General features: G+C 49.1%; 2 protein-coding genes across 2 annotated transcripts; both read left to right on the plus strand.

The window, feature by feature from the left end:
- Window positions 1–416: 416 nt before the first annotated feature.
- Window positions 417–9,863, plus strand: DDX51 (DEAD-box helicase 51). The gene is made up of 16 exons (XM_002196844.6): window positions 417–504; window positions 1,143–1,522; window positions 1,904–2,145; window positions 2,260–2,410; window positions 3,056–3,201; window positions 3,528–3,599; window positions 3,766–3,872; window positions 4,379–4,487; window positions 4,852–4,997; window positions 5,665–5,857; window positions 6,477–6,592; window positions 6,691–6,807; window positions 7,757–7,858; window positions 8,114–8,177; window positions 8,377–8,511; window positions 9,313–9,863. Exons 1-16 carry the CDS (start codon window positions 482–484, stop codon window positions 9,337–9,339), a joined length of 2,130 nt encoding a protein of 709 aa, XP_002196880.5. The 5' UTR covers window positions 417–481; the 3' UTR covers window positions 9,340–9,863.
- A 971-nt stretch (window positions 9,864–10,834) lies between these two features.
- On the plus strand, window positions 10,835–16,455 carry LOC100222749 (glutathione S-transferase theta-1). Its single transcript, XM_002199972.7, has 5 exons — window positions 10,835–11,001; window positions 13,674–13,761; window positions 14,395–14,545; window positions 15,517–15,693; window positions 16,221–16,455. The coding sequence occupies exons 1-5, from the start codon at window positions 10,890–10,892 to the stop codon at window positions 16,416–16,418; spliced, it is 726 nt and encodes a 241-aa protein (XP_002200008.5). The 5' UTR covers window positions 10,835–10,889; the 3' UTR covers window positions 16,419–16,455.
- Window positions 16,456–19,923: the final 3,468 nt, after the last annotated feature.

Genomic DNA, 19,923 nt, shown 5'->3' on the forward strand with positions numbered 1-19,923 from the left:
TGCTGTGCCAGCCTGTCCCTCGCTGTGCCCTTTCCCAGCCTGTCCCTTGCTGGGGCTGTGCCCTGTCCCTCACAGGTGCTGTACCATGTCCTGCACTAATGCTGTGCCAGCCCGTGCCCTGCTGGTGCTGTGCCCTGTCCCTCTCTGGGGCTGTGCCCTGTCCCTCACAGGTGCTGGACCATGTCCTGCACTAATGCTGTGCCAGCCCGTGCCCTGCTGGTGCTGTGCCCTGTCCCTCTCTGGGGCTGTGCCCTGTCCCTCTCTGGGGCCATGCCCTGTCCCTCTCTGGGGCCGTGCCCTGTCCCCCCGAGGCTCCGGCGCCGCCGCTCCCGCTCCTCCCTCAGCGCTTTCCCGCGCTCCCCTCAGGGCCTCCCCGCCTCTTCCACCGCCGGCCGGCAGGGGGCGCGCCCGCCCGCGCCTGCTGGAGGCTTCCCTGGCGGGGCGCGATGGCGTCAGCGCAGTGCGCCCGCGCGGCGTGGCCATGGCGCTGTTCTGCATCCGCAGGTGCGGCGGGCACGGCTCCTCTCCGCTCCGTCTCCCCGCTCCCCCTCCCCGCTCCCGCTCCCCGCTCCCCCTCTCCGCTCTCCCTCCCCGCTCCCCGCTCCCTCTCCCCGCTCCGCTCCCCCTCCCCGCTCCGCTCCCGCTCCCCGCTTCCTCTCCCCGCTTCGCTCCCTCTCCCCCTCCCCACTCCCGCTCCCCGCTCCGCTCTCCCTCCCCGCTCCGCTCCCTCTCCCCGCTCCGCTCCCTCTCCCCACTCCGCTCCCGCTCCCTCTCCCCGCTCCGCTCCCGCTCCCTCTCCCCGCTCCGCTCCCGCTCCCCGCTCCCTCTCCCCACTCCCTCTCCCCGCTCCGCTCCCTCTCCCCGCTCCGCTCCCTCTCCCTCGCTCCGCTCCCTCTCCCCGCTCCCTCTCCCCGCTCCGCTCCCTCTCCCCGCTCCGCTCCCTCTCCCCGCTCCGCTCCCCTCTCCCCGCTCCGCTCCCTCTCCCCGCTCCCCCTCCCCGCTTCGCTCCCGCTCCCCGCTCCCTCTCCCCCCTCACCGCTCCCCCTCCCCGCTCCGCTCCCCGCTCCCCCAGCCGGGCCCTGCCCCGGGTGCTGTCCGCAGGCCCGTGCCCGTGCCTGAGGAGGTCTGTCCGGCTGTTGCAGGTACGGCGAGGAGGCCGGGCAGGAGGCGGAGGCGGAGGGCCGGGCGCGGGTGCTGCTGCAGCGGCTGCAGGACCAGGCCAGGGCCCGGCAGCAGCAGAAGCAGCGAGAGGCGCCGCCGCAGGGAAGGGAAGGCCCGGGGGGCGCGGGGCTGAGCCCAGCGGGGCATCCCGGAGAGGGAAAGGGGAAGAGGAAGAGTGAGAGTGAGAGTGAGGAGCAGCCCGGTGCGCACAGACAGAAGAAGCGAAAGACAAAACTAGAGCCGCGCAGCTCTTCGGAAGAAAGGGCCGGTACTGAGGAGGCAGCAGATGGCAGCAGCCCCACAGAGACGAAGAAAGCAACTAGAAGGAAATCGAAAGTGCAGCGAGAGAGGACTGAAGCAGGTGAGGATACAGTGAGGCTGTAGGATTTCAGTTCATTGTGGCTGACACTTTCCACAGAAAGGTGGACACGATTTGCTCTTTGAGTACTTTGCCCAGTTTACCTGATTCTTTTTTAATCTCCTGAATATGCTCCCAATTTCTTTTTTTCAAGGGAAGGCCCTGTACTGCAAACTTTGAGGATCAGTTTATTGTACGGGGAGGAGGGAAGCACATCACATCACCTCAGTCCTGTGTCTATACCAACAAAAAATGTTTGACTTCTGCACTTGGGTTTAGGAGAAAAGAGCTTGCAAGTTGTTGCTTAAATCCTGTCTTGTAATATTGCCAAATCCCTTTTCTGTGGCGGGCTCTGACTTTGTATTGCTGCTACCCAAATTCCAGATTCTGAAGAAGACACCAAACAACAGGACAACAGAAACAACTTTAAAAACAAGTCTAATAAAAGGAGGAAAGCAGATGAGGAAACACAAGGAGATGAAACAGAGCAGAAAGAGAGCAGTGAAAAAGCTGAGGGAAGTAAAACTACAGAGGAGGAGCTGCCCTTAGCAGCCTCAGGGGAAGGGGCAAATGCACCCTCCAGTATGACGATTCTTGGAGACTATGATGCAAAGCCAGTGCAGAAGGTAACCAGCTTGACTGAATTTTGGTGATGGATAGGAAAAGAATGCTTCTTACAAGTTTATTTTATTTATTTATTTATTTATGGTGTAGTCACTTTCTCCTTTCCCTCACCTCAGGTCCAGCCCTTCTTGCCCCAGTGGCTTGCTGAGCCCAAGCGGGTGCAGAAACGCATCAGAGATAATCTGTGTCCAGTCAGAAACATGCCAGGAATCCATCCCCAGCTCTTGAAAAAGCTGCAGAGGAATGGAATAGACTCCTTTTTTCCAGGTGCCTTGACAGTGCTTTTGTTTCTTTCTAAAGGGACTTAAAGAGTTCCTGCAGTCTGGTGCTGTGTACTTTGTGTAGGCAGTGAAGTAAAATACAGGACAAAATGTAAGGCATGAAAGCGTTACATTAACCCTTCTTTCTCAAAGCTTTGTCTGGGCTGAGTAAAAGTCTGATACCTACTCATGAGTACAGCTTGGAGTAATGGCTCAGAGCTGCCCAGAGAGGGAGGTCTTACTTGTGTCCTCACTCTTTTCCTCCTTATGCCAAGCTTGTGCTTTAACTCCTTACTTTCCACTGTCTCTGCTACTGATCAGAGCTTTCTGGGAACTCATTTAGCTCATTAAAGCACTAGAAAAATATCCAAATGAAAAAAGAAATCTGTTTTCTGTTATTTTGCTAGTTTTGCCAACAAGTACAATAAATGCCAGGTCTTAAGTAAAAAAGGCCAGCTGCATGCTGGACAAGAATAGAGAGTGACCTTAGTCCAGCTGAGCCTGGAGACTCAGGCTCTGTCAGAGGCCTGTCAGGGTTATGTTGGGAAGCCAGCACGCATTTTCTCATTTCAATAGTGCTTTTATATAACACTTCCAGTTTTTGGTGAGCTGATGAAGCACACAGGTTGTGTTTATTTCTGGTTTTGCTCAGTCCAGGCAGAGGTGATTCCTGCCATTCTCCAGAGTGCAGCCAACGGGTACCTGCTGGGGCGGGGCGGGTACCGCCCCAAGGACATCTGTGTCTCTGCACCCACGGGCAGTGGGAAGACCCTGTCTTTTGTCATACCCATTGTACAGGTGAGTTCATGCTCAGGCAAGTATCTCTGAGGAAATGCTGGCGTTGCTTTTGTTCGTGCAAAACCTGAACTTAAAAGCAGATCAAAAAGCCAAGGGATTTGTGGACATAAGGCAGCAGATTTTCAGCTCAGAGCTGTCTGAGGGAGCTTCTTGTCAGCTTCCCACTCCTTTTCTCAGATAGCAGACACAGCATGAGGAGTTGGGAGGGTGGAGGGAGAAAAATGGAAGCATAAAACTGTGAGAATGTGTCAAGCCCATCTTCTCTCACTAGGTTAGGCCCAAGAACCCTGTTCTGTCAGGGACTCACTTGGCCTTTATTTTGGCAGGTTCTGTTAGATCGAGTGGTTTGCCACGTACGAGCTCTGGTTGTTCTGCCCACCAAAGAGCTGGCACAACAGGTAAGTGGCTCCTCACTGAGTCTGAGTAGAGCTGGGCTGAGGGACAGGCTGTGCAGGCAGTCCTTTGGCTGTTCTGTGGAGCAGGCTGAAGAGCTGCCAGCAGGTTTGATGCTGTTCATGTCATGGAAAGTGTTTCCTGCAGCTGACAAAGCCCATCTCTTTGCAGGTGAGTAAAGTGTTCAACATTTACACTGATGGGACAGGTCTGAAGGTCGTTTTGATTACTGGCCAGAAATCTTTTGCAAAGGAGCAGGAAATGCTTGTCGAGAAAAAGTAGGTTAAAAGGTATTTTGACAAAGTTTATAGAGATTGCATGCTAATTAATGTTATTAAGGTGGGGTCAAGATATGGACTATTGCAGCACAGCATCATACTATCATGATTTTAGATAATGGGTTTAAATGTTGGACTTTGGTGGTACTGTCTTTGTCACAGTGCTTGTTACTACCCCTGTTTTGTGGTTGTAATATTTTACTAGATTTTTGGGGTTCTTCACCAGCAAATGCTCAGAATGCAAACGTTTACCTTGTGCCCACGGGTACATATGACTGTGTGGCATTGTGCTGCAAAATTTTTTTGAAGAGCAATGAAGAGTGACATTTTCTGTTTAAAATAAGGCAGCACAGTGGAGACTGGTGTTTGGCGTCCACCACTGCCCCTGCATGTTCTCCAGTGTCAAGTCCATATGTGAATTTTGTTATTCGTCGGTTACTTGAGTGGTAGGAAAACCTTCAGGCTGTGAGGAGAGAGACTTACTGATGGGCTGCTTGTCCTTTCAGAGTGACAGGCTACTGCAGCCTGGCTGACATTGTGGTGGCCACACCAGGGAGGCTCACGGATCACATTAACCAGACCCCAGGCTTCAGCCTGACACAGCTTCGCTTCCTGGTGAGTCACCACAGCTCTCCCCTCTGAGTGCTGTCTGCTGCAGCAGTAATTCCTGCTTGCTTCTTGTGTGGAGCATAAATACCTCTCTGTTGGGGCTGTTGTGTGGGCCTGTCTGCACTCCAGATTGTGGAGGGAGCAGTCACAAGATGAGATGTTTGATTCCAACTCGTGACACCCAAGCATCCACCCACTTCCCCTTCTCTCTTAGGCTCTGGCAAACTTGGAGTGAGGATGGGCAAGGAAAGCAATTCTGTTGACTAGAAGTTTCCATTACCTTACCTTCTGGCTCATTGGTTACAGATACAAATTAAAATAAAAGCTCCCAGTGTTTAACAAGTGGTGGTTTTCATCCTTGTGAATTCAGGTTGTGGATGAAGCTGACCGTATGATTGATGACATGCACCAGAACTGTCTGAACCAAATTGTCAAAGCTGCATTCCAAGGAGAAAATTACTCTGGCTCCAACATGCTTTTTCAGAGGACCAAACCAGGGCCTTTAACAGCAGCCAGGTAAGTTGCAGGGTGCATTTCTTTGAAGTGATAGTATGGACACCAGCACTTGGATGTCACTGCCCTGCTCCACTGTACACTGCCACACAGTCTCAGAGCTTGATTCCTCTGAGAAATACCTACCAAAATAAGGCAATGAACAGCTGATGCCCGAGCATGTCCTTCAGACTGCATATTGTGTTCTCCAGGCTTTCCTTATGTAGACTAAAGGAGCAGCAAAAGAATGCACAAATATTGAAAATCTGTGATCCATTTGCACAGTAACTATAGTAATGCCTTCTGGCAAAGCTGAGTAATGGATTTGGAGGAAAACTCTTGCAATTAACTGCAGCTGCTGTTTTTGTACAGCAATGGAAGAGATGTGTCAGAAACTGAGACTAATGGCCAAGGAAGGACATGACTAGAATGAGAACATGGGTAACCAGGGTGCAGGGACTTGTGCAGCAGTAATGGATTGGGGTTGTGCACCTGACTGAGAATGCTCATCAGTTCTGTCTGTGAACTCCACCATAAAACAAGGGTGGAAAAGAACCTACAGAAAAGGCCCAGGGCAGGAAAAGAGCATCAGAGAGCATTGATTGCTTCCTTTACATCATGTAAAGGCACTTGGGGGGAAACTCCTTTGCCCCATCCTCAAAGCCCAGTTTCTGTGTGCTGTTTCTTTCAGTTCCTGCTCTCCTCAGATACCCTTACAGAAACTGCTGTTTTCAGCCACACTGACCCAGGACCCAGAGAAATTGCAGCAGCTGGATTTATTCCAGCCTCGTCTCTTCACATCTGTGTATTCCGAGAAAAATAGAGATGGAACAGAAACTGAGCAAGATACTACTAATAAATACACACTCCCAGAGGGGCTATCGGTATGGTGTGAATTCTTTTGAATAAGTTATACTTGAAGATTTGTTTAATTCTGGACTAATTGTGGTTTTACCCTAAAACAAGTAGGTCTTCCTTGTGTTTCCTTGCAAAAGTGGCTTTGGGAGTATTTATGACCCAGAGAGCTGTACCTCTGCACATTTGTTTTCTCATTACTTAAGGTTCATTTGGTTAAGACTTGATTATTTTTTAAATTAATCTGTCTTCAGATTAATTTAGTATTAATTGGAATTTAGTAGCAGTGGGGAGTGGAACTAGGAAGTCATAATGTAGTAGCACCTATTAATTGTCCGTATGTCTAATACTCATTTCAAGACTTGTATATACAGGCCAGCCTGTAGGCAGGAGGGCAGTGCATGTTGTTACTTGCTGTGGAGGTGTAAGAGCATTAGAACAACTCAGGTCTCCTGTCTCCACTCGTGTTGTATCCTGCCAGCCTGTTTATTCTAAAGGGGATGGCATTATGGGCTCTGGTTTTGGTGCAATTAGTCAGCTATAAAACATCCAAGCCTGTGTAGGTCGTGGGCAGGTAGTGGGTTTCAGGGAAGATAGTCTTCGCAAGAAGTGATTTTTCACTCTGAACTCCTTCCCTGTTGACTGCAGCAATGTTACGTGCCTTGTGACCTGAATTCCAAGCCTTTGCTCCTCTTGTATTTCATGCTGAAAATGAAATTCACCCGTGTGTTGTGCTTCACCAACTCCAGGGAAGCCTCTCACAGGTAAACATGAATTAGATCACTCTCATACTGTCATGGGTATCTGTCAAGGGATCTTACAGAGCTAAAGAAGTGACAGCTTCTCTCTTGTTTACCTGCAGGTTGTTCCTGCTGGTTCAGGCCTTTGGTGGAATCACGGTGGCAGAGTTTTCTTCTCGGTTAACTCCAAATGAGAGAAAGAGAACTATGAAGGAGTTTGAACAAGGAAAAATACAACTGTGAGCATCTTAAACTAGTCTCATGTGTTATCCAGCACAGGCTGTTTCCCGTGTAAAAAGCTAAACAGAACAAGGAACACAGTTGGGTCCAGGGTGGGACAGTAGGGACACAGACTTGGGGTCTTCGAAAACATGCAGGAGTTGTTGCAGAAGGGGTGTGAGACTTGGATTTGCAACTTTGAATTGTTTATCCTTCCTGTAACTCAGCCTGTCCAAATCTAGCTGCAGTCTCAATTTCTACATGTTGTTTTATAACAAGCAATAAACACAAATGTGTGTTCACAGAGTTGCCCAAAATGCTCAGTTTTGCAAATCTGGAGTTTAATGTTTCTGCTGAGCATCTGGTTCTTGTAGGGTAGAAATGGATGTTGGTGCTTGAACTGTATTTAGTGTTACAGCTTCCTACTGAAGCAATCCCTGCTCAGACTGGCATACAGGTCTACTTCTACCCCTGTGTTTGATTTGCATTGTGGTTTTGGAAGCTATATGAGATTGTATCTGTGCAGTGTCTCTGAGGAAAAGGTAATAACTAATTTTCTAGGTGTTCTTTTTATCCAAACCTGGTATATAAATTCCTCCTTGACTACTGGAATTTCTCACTTCTCTATTTGTGTGTCCTGTGCTTGTGTGGGATGTTCACATTCCTTAGAAATTTGTATGAGCTGGGAGGTGTCTGGCATGCTTGGAGAAGCTGGAAACACCCAGTACCTTTTCATGCTCAGCAGAGGGTGACAAGCCTCTAGTGATGCTTGGAGGTCTGTGGGCTGCTAATAAGGCCAGTGGTAACAAGAAGTGACTTGCAGTGCTGCTGCCAGGCTTAGAGGCAGAGGCTGACTGTCCAGTTTGAACACAGATTAGCAAGAGTTGTGCTGCGTTCACTGGTATTTTGTTTGTGTGTGTAGTGCCTGAGATGTTACCTGAAAATGACTGTGTATACATTTACAAACAGATTAATCAGCACAGATGCCACAGCCCGAGGGATTGATGTTAAAAGAGTGAATTATGTGATCAACTATGATGCACCACAGTTCATCAGGACGTACGTTCACCGGTAAGAAAACAGGAGCAAGAGGAACATGTCTGAGCTTGGTTTATTTTGAAATATTTAGCAAATAGACATGCACTTAAAGGGGCTTTTAGCTTTTCTTTTTACTTTACTATGCAAATAGCTTTCTAGCAAAAATTAAGCCTAGCATTGCTTGGAATCAGACTTCCTTAAAACGGGAAAATTTCAGCATCAGAATCTTGGAGTTGATAATGGCAGTGACTATGGGGCTAAACTGACTTTAAGCTACTTTGCTTTCAGAGTTGGAAGAACAGCTCGTGCAGGAGAAGCAGGTGTTGCTTTCAGCTTGGTCCTTAGAATTCAGGTATGTGTTTGATGTGGGATTCTTTTGACAAGGATGCATGCAGGGGCATAAAGATCATAAAGTTCATACTACTTCCCACCTTTTCCAGTCAGCTGAGCTTTGTGCTTGGAAACTTCAGTTATTTCCTGACAGAGCAGCATGTTCCCAAATGTAGCTGACAGGCAGGGGGTGTCTGATCTCCAGGGTCTGTTTTGTGCAGGAGCGGCGGTTCCTGCGGATGTTGAGGGATGCTGGCATCCGGGATATAAAGAAACACCCAGTCAAGGGCAACTCATTGAAGCCATTGGTGCAGCAATATGAGGGAGCTCTGTGTAAGCTTGAGAAGACAGTCAAGGTAATTAAAATGGGGAAGAAAATAAACTGTGCAAGTTGCAGTTTGATTTTTTTAAATTGCAATTCATGCTTAGCACAATTATTAGAGTCCAGGAGCCTTTCCTTCATCTAAAATAATACCAATTCAGCATTGGTGAAGGCAGCATTGGTGGGTGCATCGTTATGGAATACTCAGAAAGGGTGGGGAGGGGAGAAAGGTTTAGGCAGCATTCCTGGAAGGGTTTAAAAGATGTGTAGATGTTGCACTTGGGGACGTGATTTTGTGATAGGTTTGGCAGTGCCAGGTAAATGGGTGGATTCAGTGGTCGTAAGAGTCTTTTTCAACCAAAACAATTCTGATTTTTGGTGGGTTTTTTTTCTATTCTGCTCTTCTGTTTACCTCTGTAGCTGGGATTTTGACAGCTACCCAGAGAACTGCAAGCAAAATGTGGAGATTAAACCTTTTGTCATTACAGAGTTTAAGACTGTAAGGTACAGCTATCTGCAGGCCCTTTTTTATACACCACTGTGAAGTTGAGAACTTTGAGACAAAAGCAGAGTAGCATTTACCCTGCCAGATGGGTGGACTAGGGATCCTTAATAGACTTTGTGCTGCATGATTTGGGAAATGTTCTGCTCTCTAATCTGAGAACTCATAAATAACTGGCCCTGAAAAATGATGATTTTGAGTTGTAGACTAGGAATGCTTGAGAACTGGGACAGAAAGGATTATTAAATTGTCCTATTCCTCCCTGAAGTCCCCTCTGTGTGACTCTGAGACAGGGGCATCTTCAGTCACCTTGTCAACTTTAATTTTGAACAGAGCGAGCGAGCGCAGAAACGAGCCTGAGCGAGTGGAAGCTGAGCTGCTGAGGTGGCACTGGAGCTGCTGCGTGGGACAGGCCATGGGCCTGAGTCACGGTCCCTCAATGGTTGGTTCCTCAACCTTATCATATCTGAAGTCTGCTATTGCAGGCCTTATTCCTCTTTCAAGGATGCTGTGAACAGAGTTCAGTTACTGGTTTAAAAAAAAAAAAAAAAAAAAAGATAAATTTTGACATACAGGTTGTCTTAAAGAGGACTTTGCATCGTGTCCTGTTGGCATATGCAGAATTACCACCAGCTCCTGAGCATGGCCTGATGGAACTGCTGTCCTCCAGTGCTGAGGGCTGGGCCCTCACTCCTGCCCTGGGACAATGGTTCTGTCTGTCTGTAGGTGCATAAACACCTGTGCAGTGCCTAAAGCAGAAATGTGTTTGAAGAACTGCTCTAGGCTGCAGTAACTCCAACTTTTAAGTAAATATTAAATAAATATTATATATATTTTTAAACCACTGTCTAATAAAGATTCCTGGGCTCAGGAATTGGACTTTATGATCTTTGTGACTCCCTTCCAACTCATGGTATTTTATGATTAGGGATGAAGATACTGTTAAAAGGACTTTTCACTGTTGCAGTCCTGTGCCCTTCCTTTTCTTGCCTATGTTGTTCTGTACCAGAGGTAACGGGAGGTATTATTAAGTGTAGATTGATGTTAATGCAGACTGAAATGTCTGATGTCTAATATGAATGTCCTGGAGCCAGCTGGTGTCACTGCACGCCATGAGTGTGTATTTGGCACATGCCATGGTATTTTTAGCTGCCCTGGCAGAAGGCTTAGAGCTGCCATGTAGCTGTGGCCTGCAACTACTCTCTAAGGGTTGCTTTTCCTCCAGCAGGAATGGCTCCAGGTCTGGCTTACTGTTTTACAAAGCAAAATAAATGTACACCAGCATTAGCAGTAAATATTGACAGCTGGGAATCTTGAAGAAATGGGGTTTGGGAATGGTGGTTGAGTCTTGTGAAGATAGGAGCAAGGTTGTTTTATAGCAGTGAAGCAGCGTGTGTTGTGCTGTGGCTGCTTGCTCTCGTTGTTTTCCTTGGCTCGGGTTTCTGGGCTGCTGCTGGAGTCACAGGAGTGGAAACTTGTGCAAGAGCTGTGAGCTCCCAGGGGCAGAACCAGCATCCGCCTCCCCGTGCCCTCGGCCGGGCTGTGGTTTCTTTATCATTAAAGGCAGCCAGTACAAATCGACATGCCAGGGGGTGCCAGGTGGCAGAGCCAGCCGGGACTGCCGCAGTGCCACCGGCGCTGTCCCCAGCCGGGACTGCCGCGGTGCCACCGGCGCTGTCCCCAGCCGGGACTGCCGCAGTGCCACCGGCGCTGTCCCCAGCCGGGACTGCCGCAGTGCCACCGGCGCTGTCCCCAGCCGGGACTGCCGCAGTGACACCGGCGCTGTCCCGGTCCGCCGCCCCGGTGGCAGCTCCGCCGCTCCGCCCCGCCCGGGGCGGGTCCGCCGCTGCCGGCACCGGGCGGGTTTATCAGCACCGGGAGTGGCCGGCGGCGACAGCGACAGCGACAGGATGGGGCTGGAGCTGTACCTGGACCTGCTCTCGCAGCCCTGCCGGGCGCTCTACATCTTCGCTCGGAGCAACAAGATCCCCTTCGAGTTCAAGCGGGTGCAGCTGGCTAAGGGTGAGCGGGGCCGGGGGGCGGCGGGGCCACCCCGGTGTCCCTCCCGGGCCGTGCCAGCCCCGGGCTTTGCGGCTGTCCCGCGGGTCCATTCGCCCCTCCCGGGGGGATGCTCGGTTCCAGCCCGCGGGTGGAAGCAGCAGGGTTACTCCCGTCCCCATCAGTGTGGGATGTTGTGAGAGGGTGGGGTGACCCTCTTGGTGCCTACACGAAAACAATACCCAAGTCTCCAATGCACTCCTGTAGTTTAAATACTGATTTTGGTGCCTCTGCGTCTCTGCAGCAAACAGGACTCTGCCGAGGCATGTGATATATTTGAAATCGGCCCCACCCAGCAGAAAATGGGTCTCTGAAAAACAAGAGTCACTTTTCTGAGAAGCGCTCAGGATGTACCAGATCTGAGGCATTCCCCGTTTAGATGGGAAACAAAAAGCTGCAGAGATGGGACATTCACGTGTGGGCGAGGACAGCGAGGTGTGCGGTTCTCATTCAGGAGTTCAACTTAGAAAACTTTGTGCTCTGGTAAGCAGCAGCAGCTGCTGAGAACAGCCCTTCTCTTGGCAGGGGCCAGCCCCCCTTGGGTGGCTCGTTGTGCCGAGCTGTCCCCATGTGCATCTAGGGCAGGGCAGGGGTAGGGCTGCCCCTCTGGGGTTCCACTGGGTCGAGTGGTTTGTGGTATGGTTATTTTGGGGGGGTTGAGGACCAGCTTGTGGAGGCTGTGGAGCGAGACAGTGCAGCTGGCAGTAATCTGAACACTGAGAAATGAAGGGAGATGGTTTAGTTGGGTTAAAACCAACTGATAACTGGTAGGACCCTGCCCGAAGGTGTGGTTTCATCAAAGGAGACCCAAAGATCTGTATCTTCTTTCTTTCTAATTGAAGCTGGTAAAACCTATCCTTCAACTTCTCCAGATATCTGATGGATTTGGAATTAAGGTAATACATCAGGCATGAAAAGGCCTCAGTAAGTAATGCTTAAAAGCAATGAAAGATAAGAAGGCTCCTGGGGCTGAAATTGAGGAAGGAACAAAAGAGACTCCAACTTGAGAGAAACCTCAGACATGTTGTGGTTGAGTCTTTAGGTGTTCCCCTGCACCTGAGCTCTGTGTTGGTTGTACCTTACGGTGGCATTCTTCCCACTTGTCTCATTGCAAAAATTTTTGCAGTTGTTTGTAGCTGAGGGCTGGCTCATCTTGTGTCCTTCCCCTTCTTTCCCAATAAATTCATTGTTGTGGTGAGACACTGGAGCAAAGGAGAAGAGACTTGCAAGGAATGAGAGCACCAAAGAAAATGGAACAACTGAAATGCAAGGATAGGGGAAGTGAGAGGAAGGAAAGGGAATTAAATCACAGATTCCCAATGCTCTGTGTCACTTGGCAGCAGCGCCTGCTTTTGGCCTGTGGATTTCAGATGGGTGATTTGGGTGCATCTCATCCCATTCCTGCAGAGTGTGCACCTCCCATGCCATGGGGAAGCTCTGCAGGTGCCACAGTGGGGTGGGCCTCCCTGCACTGGTACCTGACACTGCACAGTTTGTAAGGACAAGGTGAGGGAACTGATACTCAGAATCGAGCTCGTGGCTTAAATGGGATGCCCCAGAAAAGCTCTTAGCCCCCAGTAGGGCAGGTGTCAATGAAAGGGGTAGAAAGAGTGAGAATGGATAGGGATCACCTGGCATTCAAAGGACACCTGAACACCTGGAATCTGCACACTTCATCTTTTTGAGAGGGGTAGGGGAGATGGGCTGTGAGCCAAGTGACAGGGGCATAGTCACAAATCAGGTTTGTCAAGTACAGAAAAGCTAAATGCTTCCAGAGCATCTCCTCTGGCACACAGGTTCTCAGATGGCTCACACAGCAGGATGGGCACAAGGTTAGTTACTCATTAGAGAGGCTTGAAAACCCAGGCAGCCACGTGTGGCTGAAGTGAGTGGATGGAAAAGGCTGTCACAAACAAGTGACATAAGACAAGTCTTCTGAGACTGCTTTCAGACAGAATGCAGTACACTGAGACCTCAGATGAACAAAACACTTTCTCCAGTCAGGTCCACTCGACCTTCTGGAGAGGACCTACAAGATAGCTTAAAAGCAACCTCAAATCCATATTTGCTCTTACAAAAGATTGCAAGATGCACAGGAGCTAATTGAAACTTCATCTGTAATGAAGTACCCATGGCTTTATATGGAATCAAATAATTTATTTTCATCCATGGACTTTAGAAAGGGTAGCTGAATATAAATTACATTATCTTCCAAAAAATGGTATCTGATTTCTCACTGTCCTCCCTTGGAGAAAAGGGTTTGTGAGATCCCTTTCCTCCAAGGTGCCTGGTGCTCCCTCTGGGTTTGTACAGGACAGGTACCTCCAGGCACCAACTTGGAGTGGATAAAGCCCCAAGCTGTCAAGTGCTGTTGGTATGAAAGGACTCCTAACCATCCTGCCCTTGGTTGAGAGGTGGGTCTGGTATGCAGGCAATAGCAAGTGAGCTGATACCACAGGGCTGGCCCCCTACCCACTCTGCAGCACTTATTCGTTGCTTTTAAACTTGATACAAGACTCAATTTTTAAAATCAAAACCAGAAACTTGAAGCTAGATGGTCTCCACAAACTCCTCAGGTGTTTACAAAGAGGTCCTGAGTATCCCTGCCAAGTAAAACTTCTCATTTCCCTCCTCAGGGCAGCACAAGACAGAGGAGTTCCGGAAGGTGAATGTCCTGATGAAGGTGCCTGCACTAAGGGATGGCTCTTTCACCTTAGCAGAGAGGTGAGGCTCAAATAAGCTCAATCCCCTGCTGCAGTGTTGTTTTTCCCAATGCTTGGATTCTGCCAGTGTACTGCTGGGACTCCAGTCCAGGCAGGTTTTTGTCTCCTTCCTATCCTATGTTCCACTTGTACATAACAAACCTGTGTTTCAAGAAGCTATCTTATGTAAGCAATTTGAACAGCATTAATAGTAGAAAAAGCTGCTGCTTGGAGCTACTTTGCTGCTTTGTAGGCAGCGTTTCTGAGCTTAAATACCTGTCCAGGTGTCCTGCTCTCTGCCTGCAGCTGGAGGCTGTAGGCTAGTGGAGGAAATCTGACATAAAGCACCCACTGCTGGATGGCCAGGCAACATGAAGCTCAGATTTGGTATAAACTCATTCTGCAGCTTCTATTTGCTGAAAACTGTACCTGGAGACCACACCTGTCTTGCTGGGCAGTTACTCATATTAGAGCTTGTGGTGCACAGGCAGCAGCACAAACTGTCCTGTGCTGTGCCCTGCTGCACTTCCACCTGACTCCCATGGGGTTTGTGTAGCTGCTTGTCCAGCAGTGCAAAATGTGGGGAGGAAAAGAAAAGATGAGATGCTTTAATCTCACATGATCAGCTCACCAGTCTGTCTTGCTCTCTGGGCAGCATTGCAATCCTCCTGTACCTGGTCCAGAAATTCAAGACTCCTGATCACTGGTACCCATCTGACCTGCAAAAAAGGGCTCGGGTTGATGAGTACCTGTCCTGGCAGCATGTCAACATCCGTGCGAAGGGGAGCAAGTTGTTCTTAAGCAAGGTAAAACCATTATATGGCAAAAACGAGGTGCTAAGGATGTAGGTGAAATGGCCTGCCTGTCTGCAGGGCCTTTCTCAGCAAATGTACAAGCCAAGTGAGAGACAGGAACAAAGCTGACTTGGCTGCTGAAGCGAGCCTAACTGGAGTAGCCTGGATCCCTCATGCTGCGGCCAAAGGTCCAGAGCAAATATGTCCTGGGTGAGCAGCTCAGTGCTGGCTGCCCAGCTCCATAAGGAAACAATCTTCCTCTGGAAAACAAAACAGGTGCTGGCAGATGATACAGTCTTCCCTCTGATGCCTCAGGTTTTAGCTTTTCTGTTTTTTCACATTCTGTGCTGCTTTAGTGGGTGGGTCTGGTCTTCCTATTAGGGGATGATAACCTCTCTTCACAGAGCAGGGAGACAAAATTCCTTCTCTAGCTGGGGACCAAGGACAAATGATCCAAACCTCAGGCCCAAGGGCATAAACAACGTGGGCTTAAGAGAGAAAAACAAGCAGGATATGACTTCATAACCTAAATCTGGAATTGGATATTTAACTCCAATATGCAAATGGAGCAGAACTTATCAAAGTTAGAGACTCTGTGAGTGGTCATGCATTTTGTCACCATTTTGGTTCATCTTGGGTGCAGCCCTGGCTGGGCTCTTGTGCTGCCCAAGGTGGATCCATTGAGGAGATCCTTTAAATAAATCCCTGCTTTATTCTTTAGCTCCATCTGGTCTCTGTTCTAGGTCAGCCCTCACAAGGCATCACTTTGAGAGGAGACTCTTGTGGCTGAATTTTCAGATTTCTAGGCAAGGAGAGGCAGGAAGTAATGACTGACATTAATGTTAACCTGGCAAGGTTGATGAGCAGCTCTGGTTGTTCTCATGCATGGCTGCTGAGGGATCCTCAGAAGGTGGCAATAAGAATGTGATGACTAGATTTGGAAGGAAACACATGAAATCCAAGTTGTTTCTTCTCCCTGCCAGGTGCTGCTGCCTCTCATCACAGGCCAGCCACTTCCTCCAGAGAAACTGCAGTTTGTTACTGAGGAGCTGAATGTTGTCCTGAAGCAGTTTGAGGAAAAGTTCTTGCAGGACAAGCCCTTCATCGCAGGCAGCGAGGTCTCCCTGGCAGACCTCGTAGCACTGGTGGAGCTCATGCAGGTGAGCATCAGCCCCAGCCCTGCAGGACATGTGAGCTGGGCTGTGGGCAGGCCAGCCAAGGGGGGCTGCTGTACCCCCACCTCTGTAATGGCAGATCTTCCCTGGGGTTAAGTCTTGCTCCTTTTTGCCTTTGATGACAACTAAGTTTACCGGGGAAAATCTACTTTGATGAAACAGTTCTTTCCATAGAAATATGGATAGAATTGATTGGGAAAAAAAGCTAAATTACCGACTAGGCAGGAAAGTACAGAGATTTGGAAGAGCTGTGTTGGTGTGCATCAATTTCCATGTTGAGTTAGACCATTCTTGGGTTAGCCATGGCAGAGCTCCTTGCTGCACATCCCAAGGGACAGCAGCTGCTGAGGGTGTCACCACTCGCCTCCTATGACCCCAGAGCCAGAGATGAGCTCCACCCAACATCATGACTGTCTCCTGCCTCGAGCCAGAAGCAGATCCATTTTCATTTGGTGCCATCCCTGGCAAATGCCCTGTTTGCCTCACTCCCTGTGCTGTGTGTGTCCCTGCAGCCTGTGTGTGCTGGGTACGACCTGTTTGAGGAGAGGCCGAAGTTAAGGGAGTGGCGCAGGCGGGTGGAAGAAGCTGTGGGGAAGCAGCTCTTCCAGGAAGCCCACGAGGAGATCATGAACGTTAAGAACTTGACTGCTGATCATTTTGCACCTGAGTTGATGGAGAATTTCAAGCAGCAGCTCCTAAAGCAGAATTAGAGGGTTATGCTCTAATAAAATGGATTATTTTTCTGAAGGCTTATTGTAGTCTTTCAGCATTTCTTCTAAAAATCATAAACACCATTCCACAAAATGTGCTTTCCTTCATTCACAGCCTTTCTGCAACTTAGAAGGGAAGAAAAATACATCTTACACTGCCATGAGCAGCTTTTTCCTCTTGTCCACTGCAGCATGGGTACAGTAGCCCTGTAGGCTTTTCCTTCATGCTCCAGCACCGCTGGATGTGTTCCAGGGCTGGCTGAGGTGATTCAGTCTGTGTGGGAGCAGGAGCACTCAGAGCTGCCTCCCACCTCTGCTCTGAGTTTTTCAGGCCAGAGCAGAGGTTTCCTGAGGGTGTGGCAGAACAGGTGAGTCTGAAACAAGGAAACAACATTGCAGCAGATGGTTTTCACTTTGCCAAGTGGAAAGAGTCTGCTGGAAGATTTTTGCTCTTTAGGAAAGAGACAGGTCAGCACCCAGCCCCCGTGGGAATCCTGCCAGGGCCTTTGGAACATCTGGCCACTAGATGCTGCTGCGTCACCTGTGAGAGCAAAGGGACACAGTGCCCAGGAGCAGGGAGCTGTGCTGGTACCCAAGGGATGCCTCCAGCTTCTGGCAAGGACAGAGTCAGTAAAGCTCCTCACCCAGGGACTCATGCTACACTCTATAAAGAACATTCTTCACGGTGGAAAAAAGCTGCTTTTCTTGGTCAAGCTGCTGCAAACCACACGGTTCCCTCTGCAAGCCACATCACACTCTGTCCCTCTCCCACAGTGGTTTGTCGGCACAGCAGAAACCATTTTGGCCAGGCTGTCAGCACGGAGTGCTGCTGTGGCTGGGTTAGCACTGGTAGCACGGGGAGCTGTGCAGGCCAGCCCTGTGTGAGCAGAGAGTAGATGAGCTGGGGAATGTCCCACACATGGTTAATGCTTCACTGTTCTTCAGTAGTCTCCATAAAGCCAATGGCTGCATTTGCCAAATGTTGTTGCTCTGTTTGGGTTTGGAACCAGGATTTGGAAGAAAGTGGACATTAAGTCATCCTCCACACCTGTGCAACACCCTTCATAACCATAGCCTGTGTCCCTTTGTGCCATTCCTGCTTTCCTGTTCTCCTGTCCCTGTGACCTCCCATTTCCAGGTACAGGCCTCCACGAGGAAGGTTCCAGTTTGCAGATTTGTTTTTCTCCCCTCCTTGCTAAGCTGTGTGTGTACCTGGAAGTCTGTTTGTCTCTGCTGCTGGTTACCCCATCCATGGGGAAGGCTGCACACTGTGCTAGGTGTGAGGTGTCAGTCTGAATGCAAGTCAAGTTATTGCAACGCCCAGAGATGGTGAATGGAGCTGCTCAAAGTCTCTCACACACTTTTTCAGTTGGATCTACTGGTTTTGGGGAGTGAGCCAGCTGGATTTCTGTTTGTTTTCTGAGTAAACCTGCCCTTTAGTTCAAAGGGCCACACGAACCACAGTCTGCATGGCACATGCCTGCAGGCTGAGCTATAGGAGCCGAGCAGCCTGGTGCCTTTGCGTTCCATCCTTCCACCCTGCAGGAAACCCTCAATGTCAGTGGTAAAAAGGCACGTTTGCCCTCAAACTCTCTCTCAAACCCTTTCTGCGCTGATGCATGCAGGGATATTTATCTTCTTACCTGATGTTTTATTGGGCAATTTGTTGAGAAGGGCCTGTTGCATGCCAGTGAGCAAAGCCCATGAGAGCAGCTCTCTTCTGGCCCCAGGAGGGCTTGCATGGCTGACAGCCTGTCCTGCTGCAGCTGCCACAGTGCTGAGCCCCAGGAGGTGTTTATGTTGTACCACTTCCTTCCTCTAACTGCAGCTTTACCACCCTCCCAGCTGGGCTGCTCTGCACCCCTGCAGTTAAAGAGGTGCCTTTGCTGCCTTCCCGAGGCTGCCCAGCCTTGCTGCACTCTGCTGTTGGCGCCTTTGTACCTCCCCTGACTTTCAACTTTTCCCTTTCTTGGAGAGAGCAAACTTCTACCAGCATGATAAATATTTCCCACACTTTCTTTTCAAGTATAAGCAGAGCAGAGAAACAATCAAAACCAAGAGTCTATTTTGTAGGGTGCTAATCTTGACAGATCTCAAAATGGACTTAAGAGCAGAGCCTTTTGTGACACAGATCTCCCTGCAGAATCTCCAGACAGGGCTGCTCTGCATGCAAACCATTGCAAGCCAAGGCATATACAGTGTCTTTTTAAAACTTTTTTTATTTACTATATTTGTAGCACAAAAGCTCCACGTAAGAGCCTTGAGCCAATGTTCAGCTTGTTGGAATGAGGCACAAGGTCCTTAAATGTCACCCATTGTGCACTCCTGCAAGGACAGCTGCCTTCAAAACCAAGCTGGAGCTATGTTCAGAGCTGGTTCTCTGGTGCTCCTCCACTGCTGTTTCACAAAGGATAAGTACACTTGCCTCACTCCATCCTGGCCATGATGACAGGAAGGGATTTTAAATTGTTTTTCCCATACTTTCTGCCTGGCATATATGCAGTGACCAGTGGCATTTTGAGCTCTTCCATTCCCACAGGACAAAGCACCTCCCTAAAGTAACACCTTGGATGGCCACAGAGTTATAAAACAGATAAATCTGCCTTGTTCTTTGCTCTGATTCATGGAGATAAGGCTGTTTACCTTGAACTTGGCCTTTTGCTATCCCTCCACCTCTGTATTTTGTTCCTTTGTGTCATTGGATCTTGTCTGGTTCCAGTTCCTAGATTGAAAGCCCTGGGAGCTGCCTCCCAAAACCCAACGGGTTGTGCAAGAGTTTTGCTTGCCTTGGCACAAGGTCTGTTGAGTGTCTACTCCCCTTTCACCCTGAAAAGGGAGAGGGATTACACCTCCACTGTCAGCTTCACGTGTCATTTTAATCAAATGTGTTCAATTCAACTTCCTCGATTCCTGCCAGAGCTATTTGGAAATAAGTGAGAACCTGTGATTTCTGGAAGAAAATGAAGCTGTAACATACAAAATAGGAGGAATGTTTAAAAACCAGAAAGACATCCTGAGACGAATTCTAAATGATTAAGAAATAAACTGTAAAACTTAATGCATTTTTTTTCTGTCTTGTTCCTGTTTCCAAAATGCTGACAGACAAAATAAGGGCAGGAAAAATGGTCTTAGAGGTGATGGAGTCAAATGAAAATACTGTGCTAGAAGCACTAGCCTGGAGCCAGGAATAATCAATCAAATGCTCTATAACACAACCAGATAAAAATACCTCTTTGGTTATGTGGGCTGTGCAGTGCAGTCAGCAAATTGGAGAAAAACTTAAGGAAGGAACATTTCCAGGCGGCACATGAAAAGATCTTTGAAGTTCAGATAGGACTAATGGATCAACTGAACCATGAATAAAGGAGCAAAGTGAACCCACACTGCTCGTATTGCTGCACACTGCTGAGATCAACACTCTTCTCAATGATTTCTCAGAGTACGGGCATGGGAGCACTTTGAAGCACAAAGACTTCTCTGACTATTTACCTGTGCAGAGCCACTT

This window comes from Taeniopygia guttata, chromosome 15 (assembly GCF_048771995.1).
Source record: "Taeniopygia guttata chromosome 15, bTaeGut7.mat, whole genome shotgun sequence".
NCBI classification, from domain to species: domain Eukaryota; kingdom Metazoa; phylum Chordata; class Aves; order Passeriformes; family Estrildidae; genus Taeniopygia; species Taeniopygia guttata.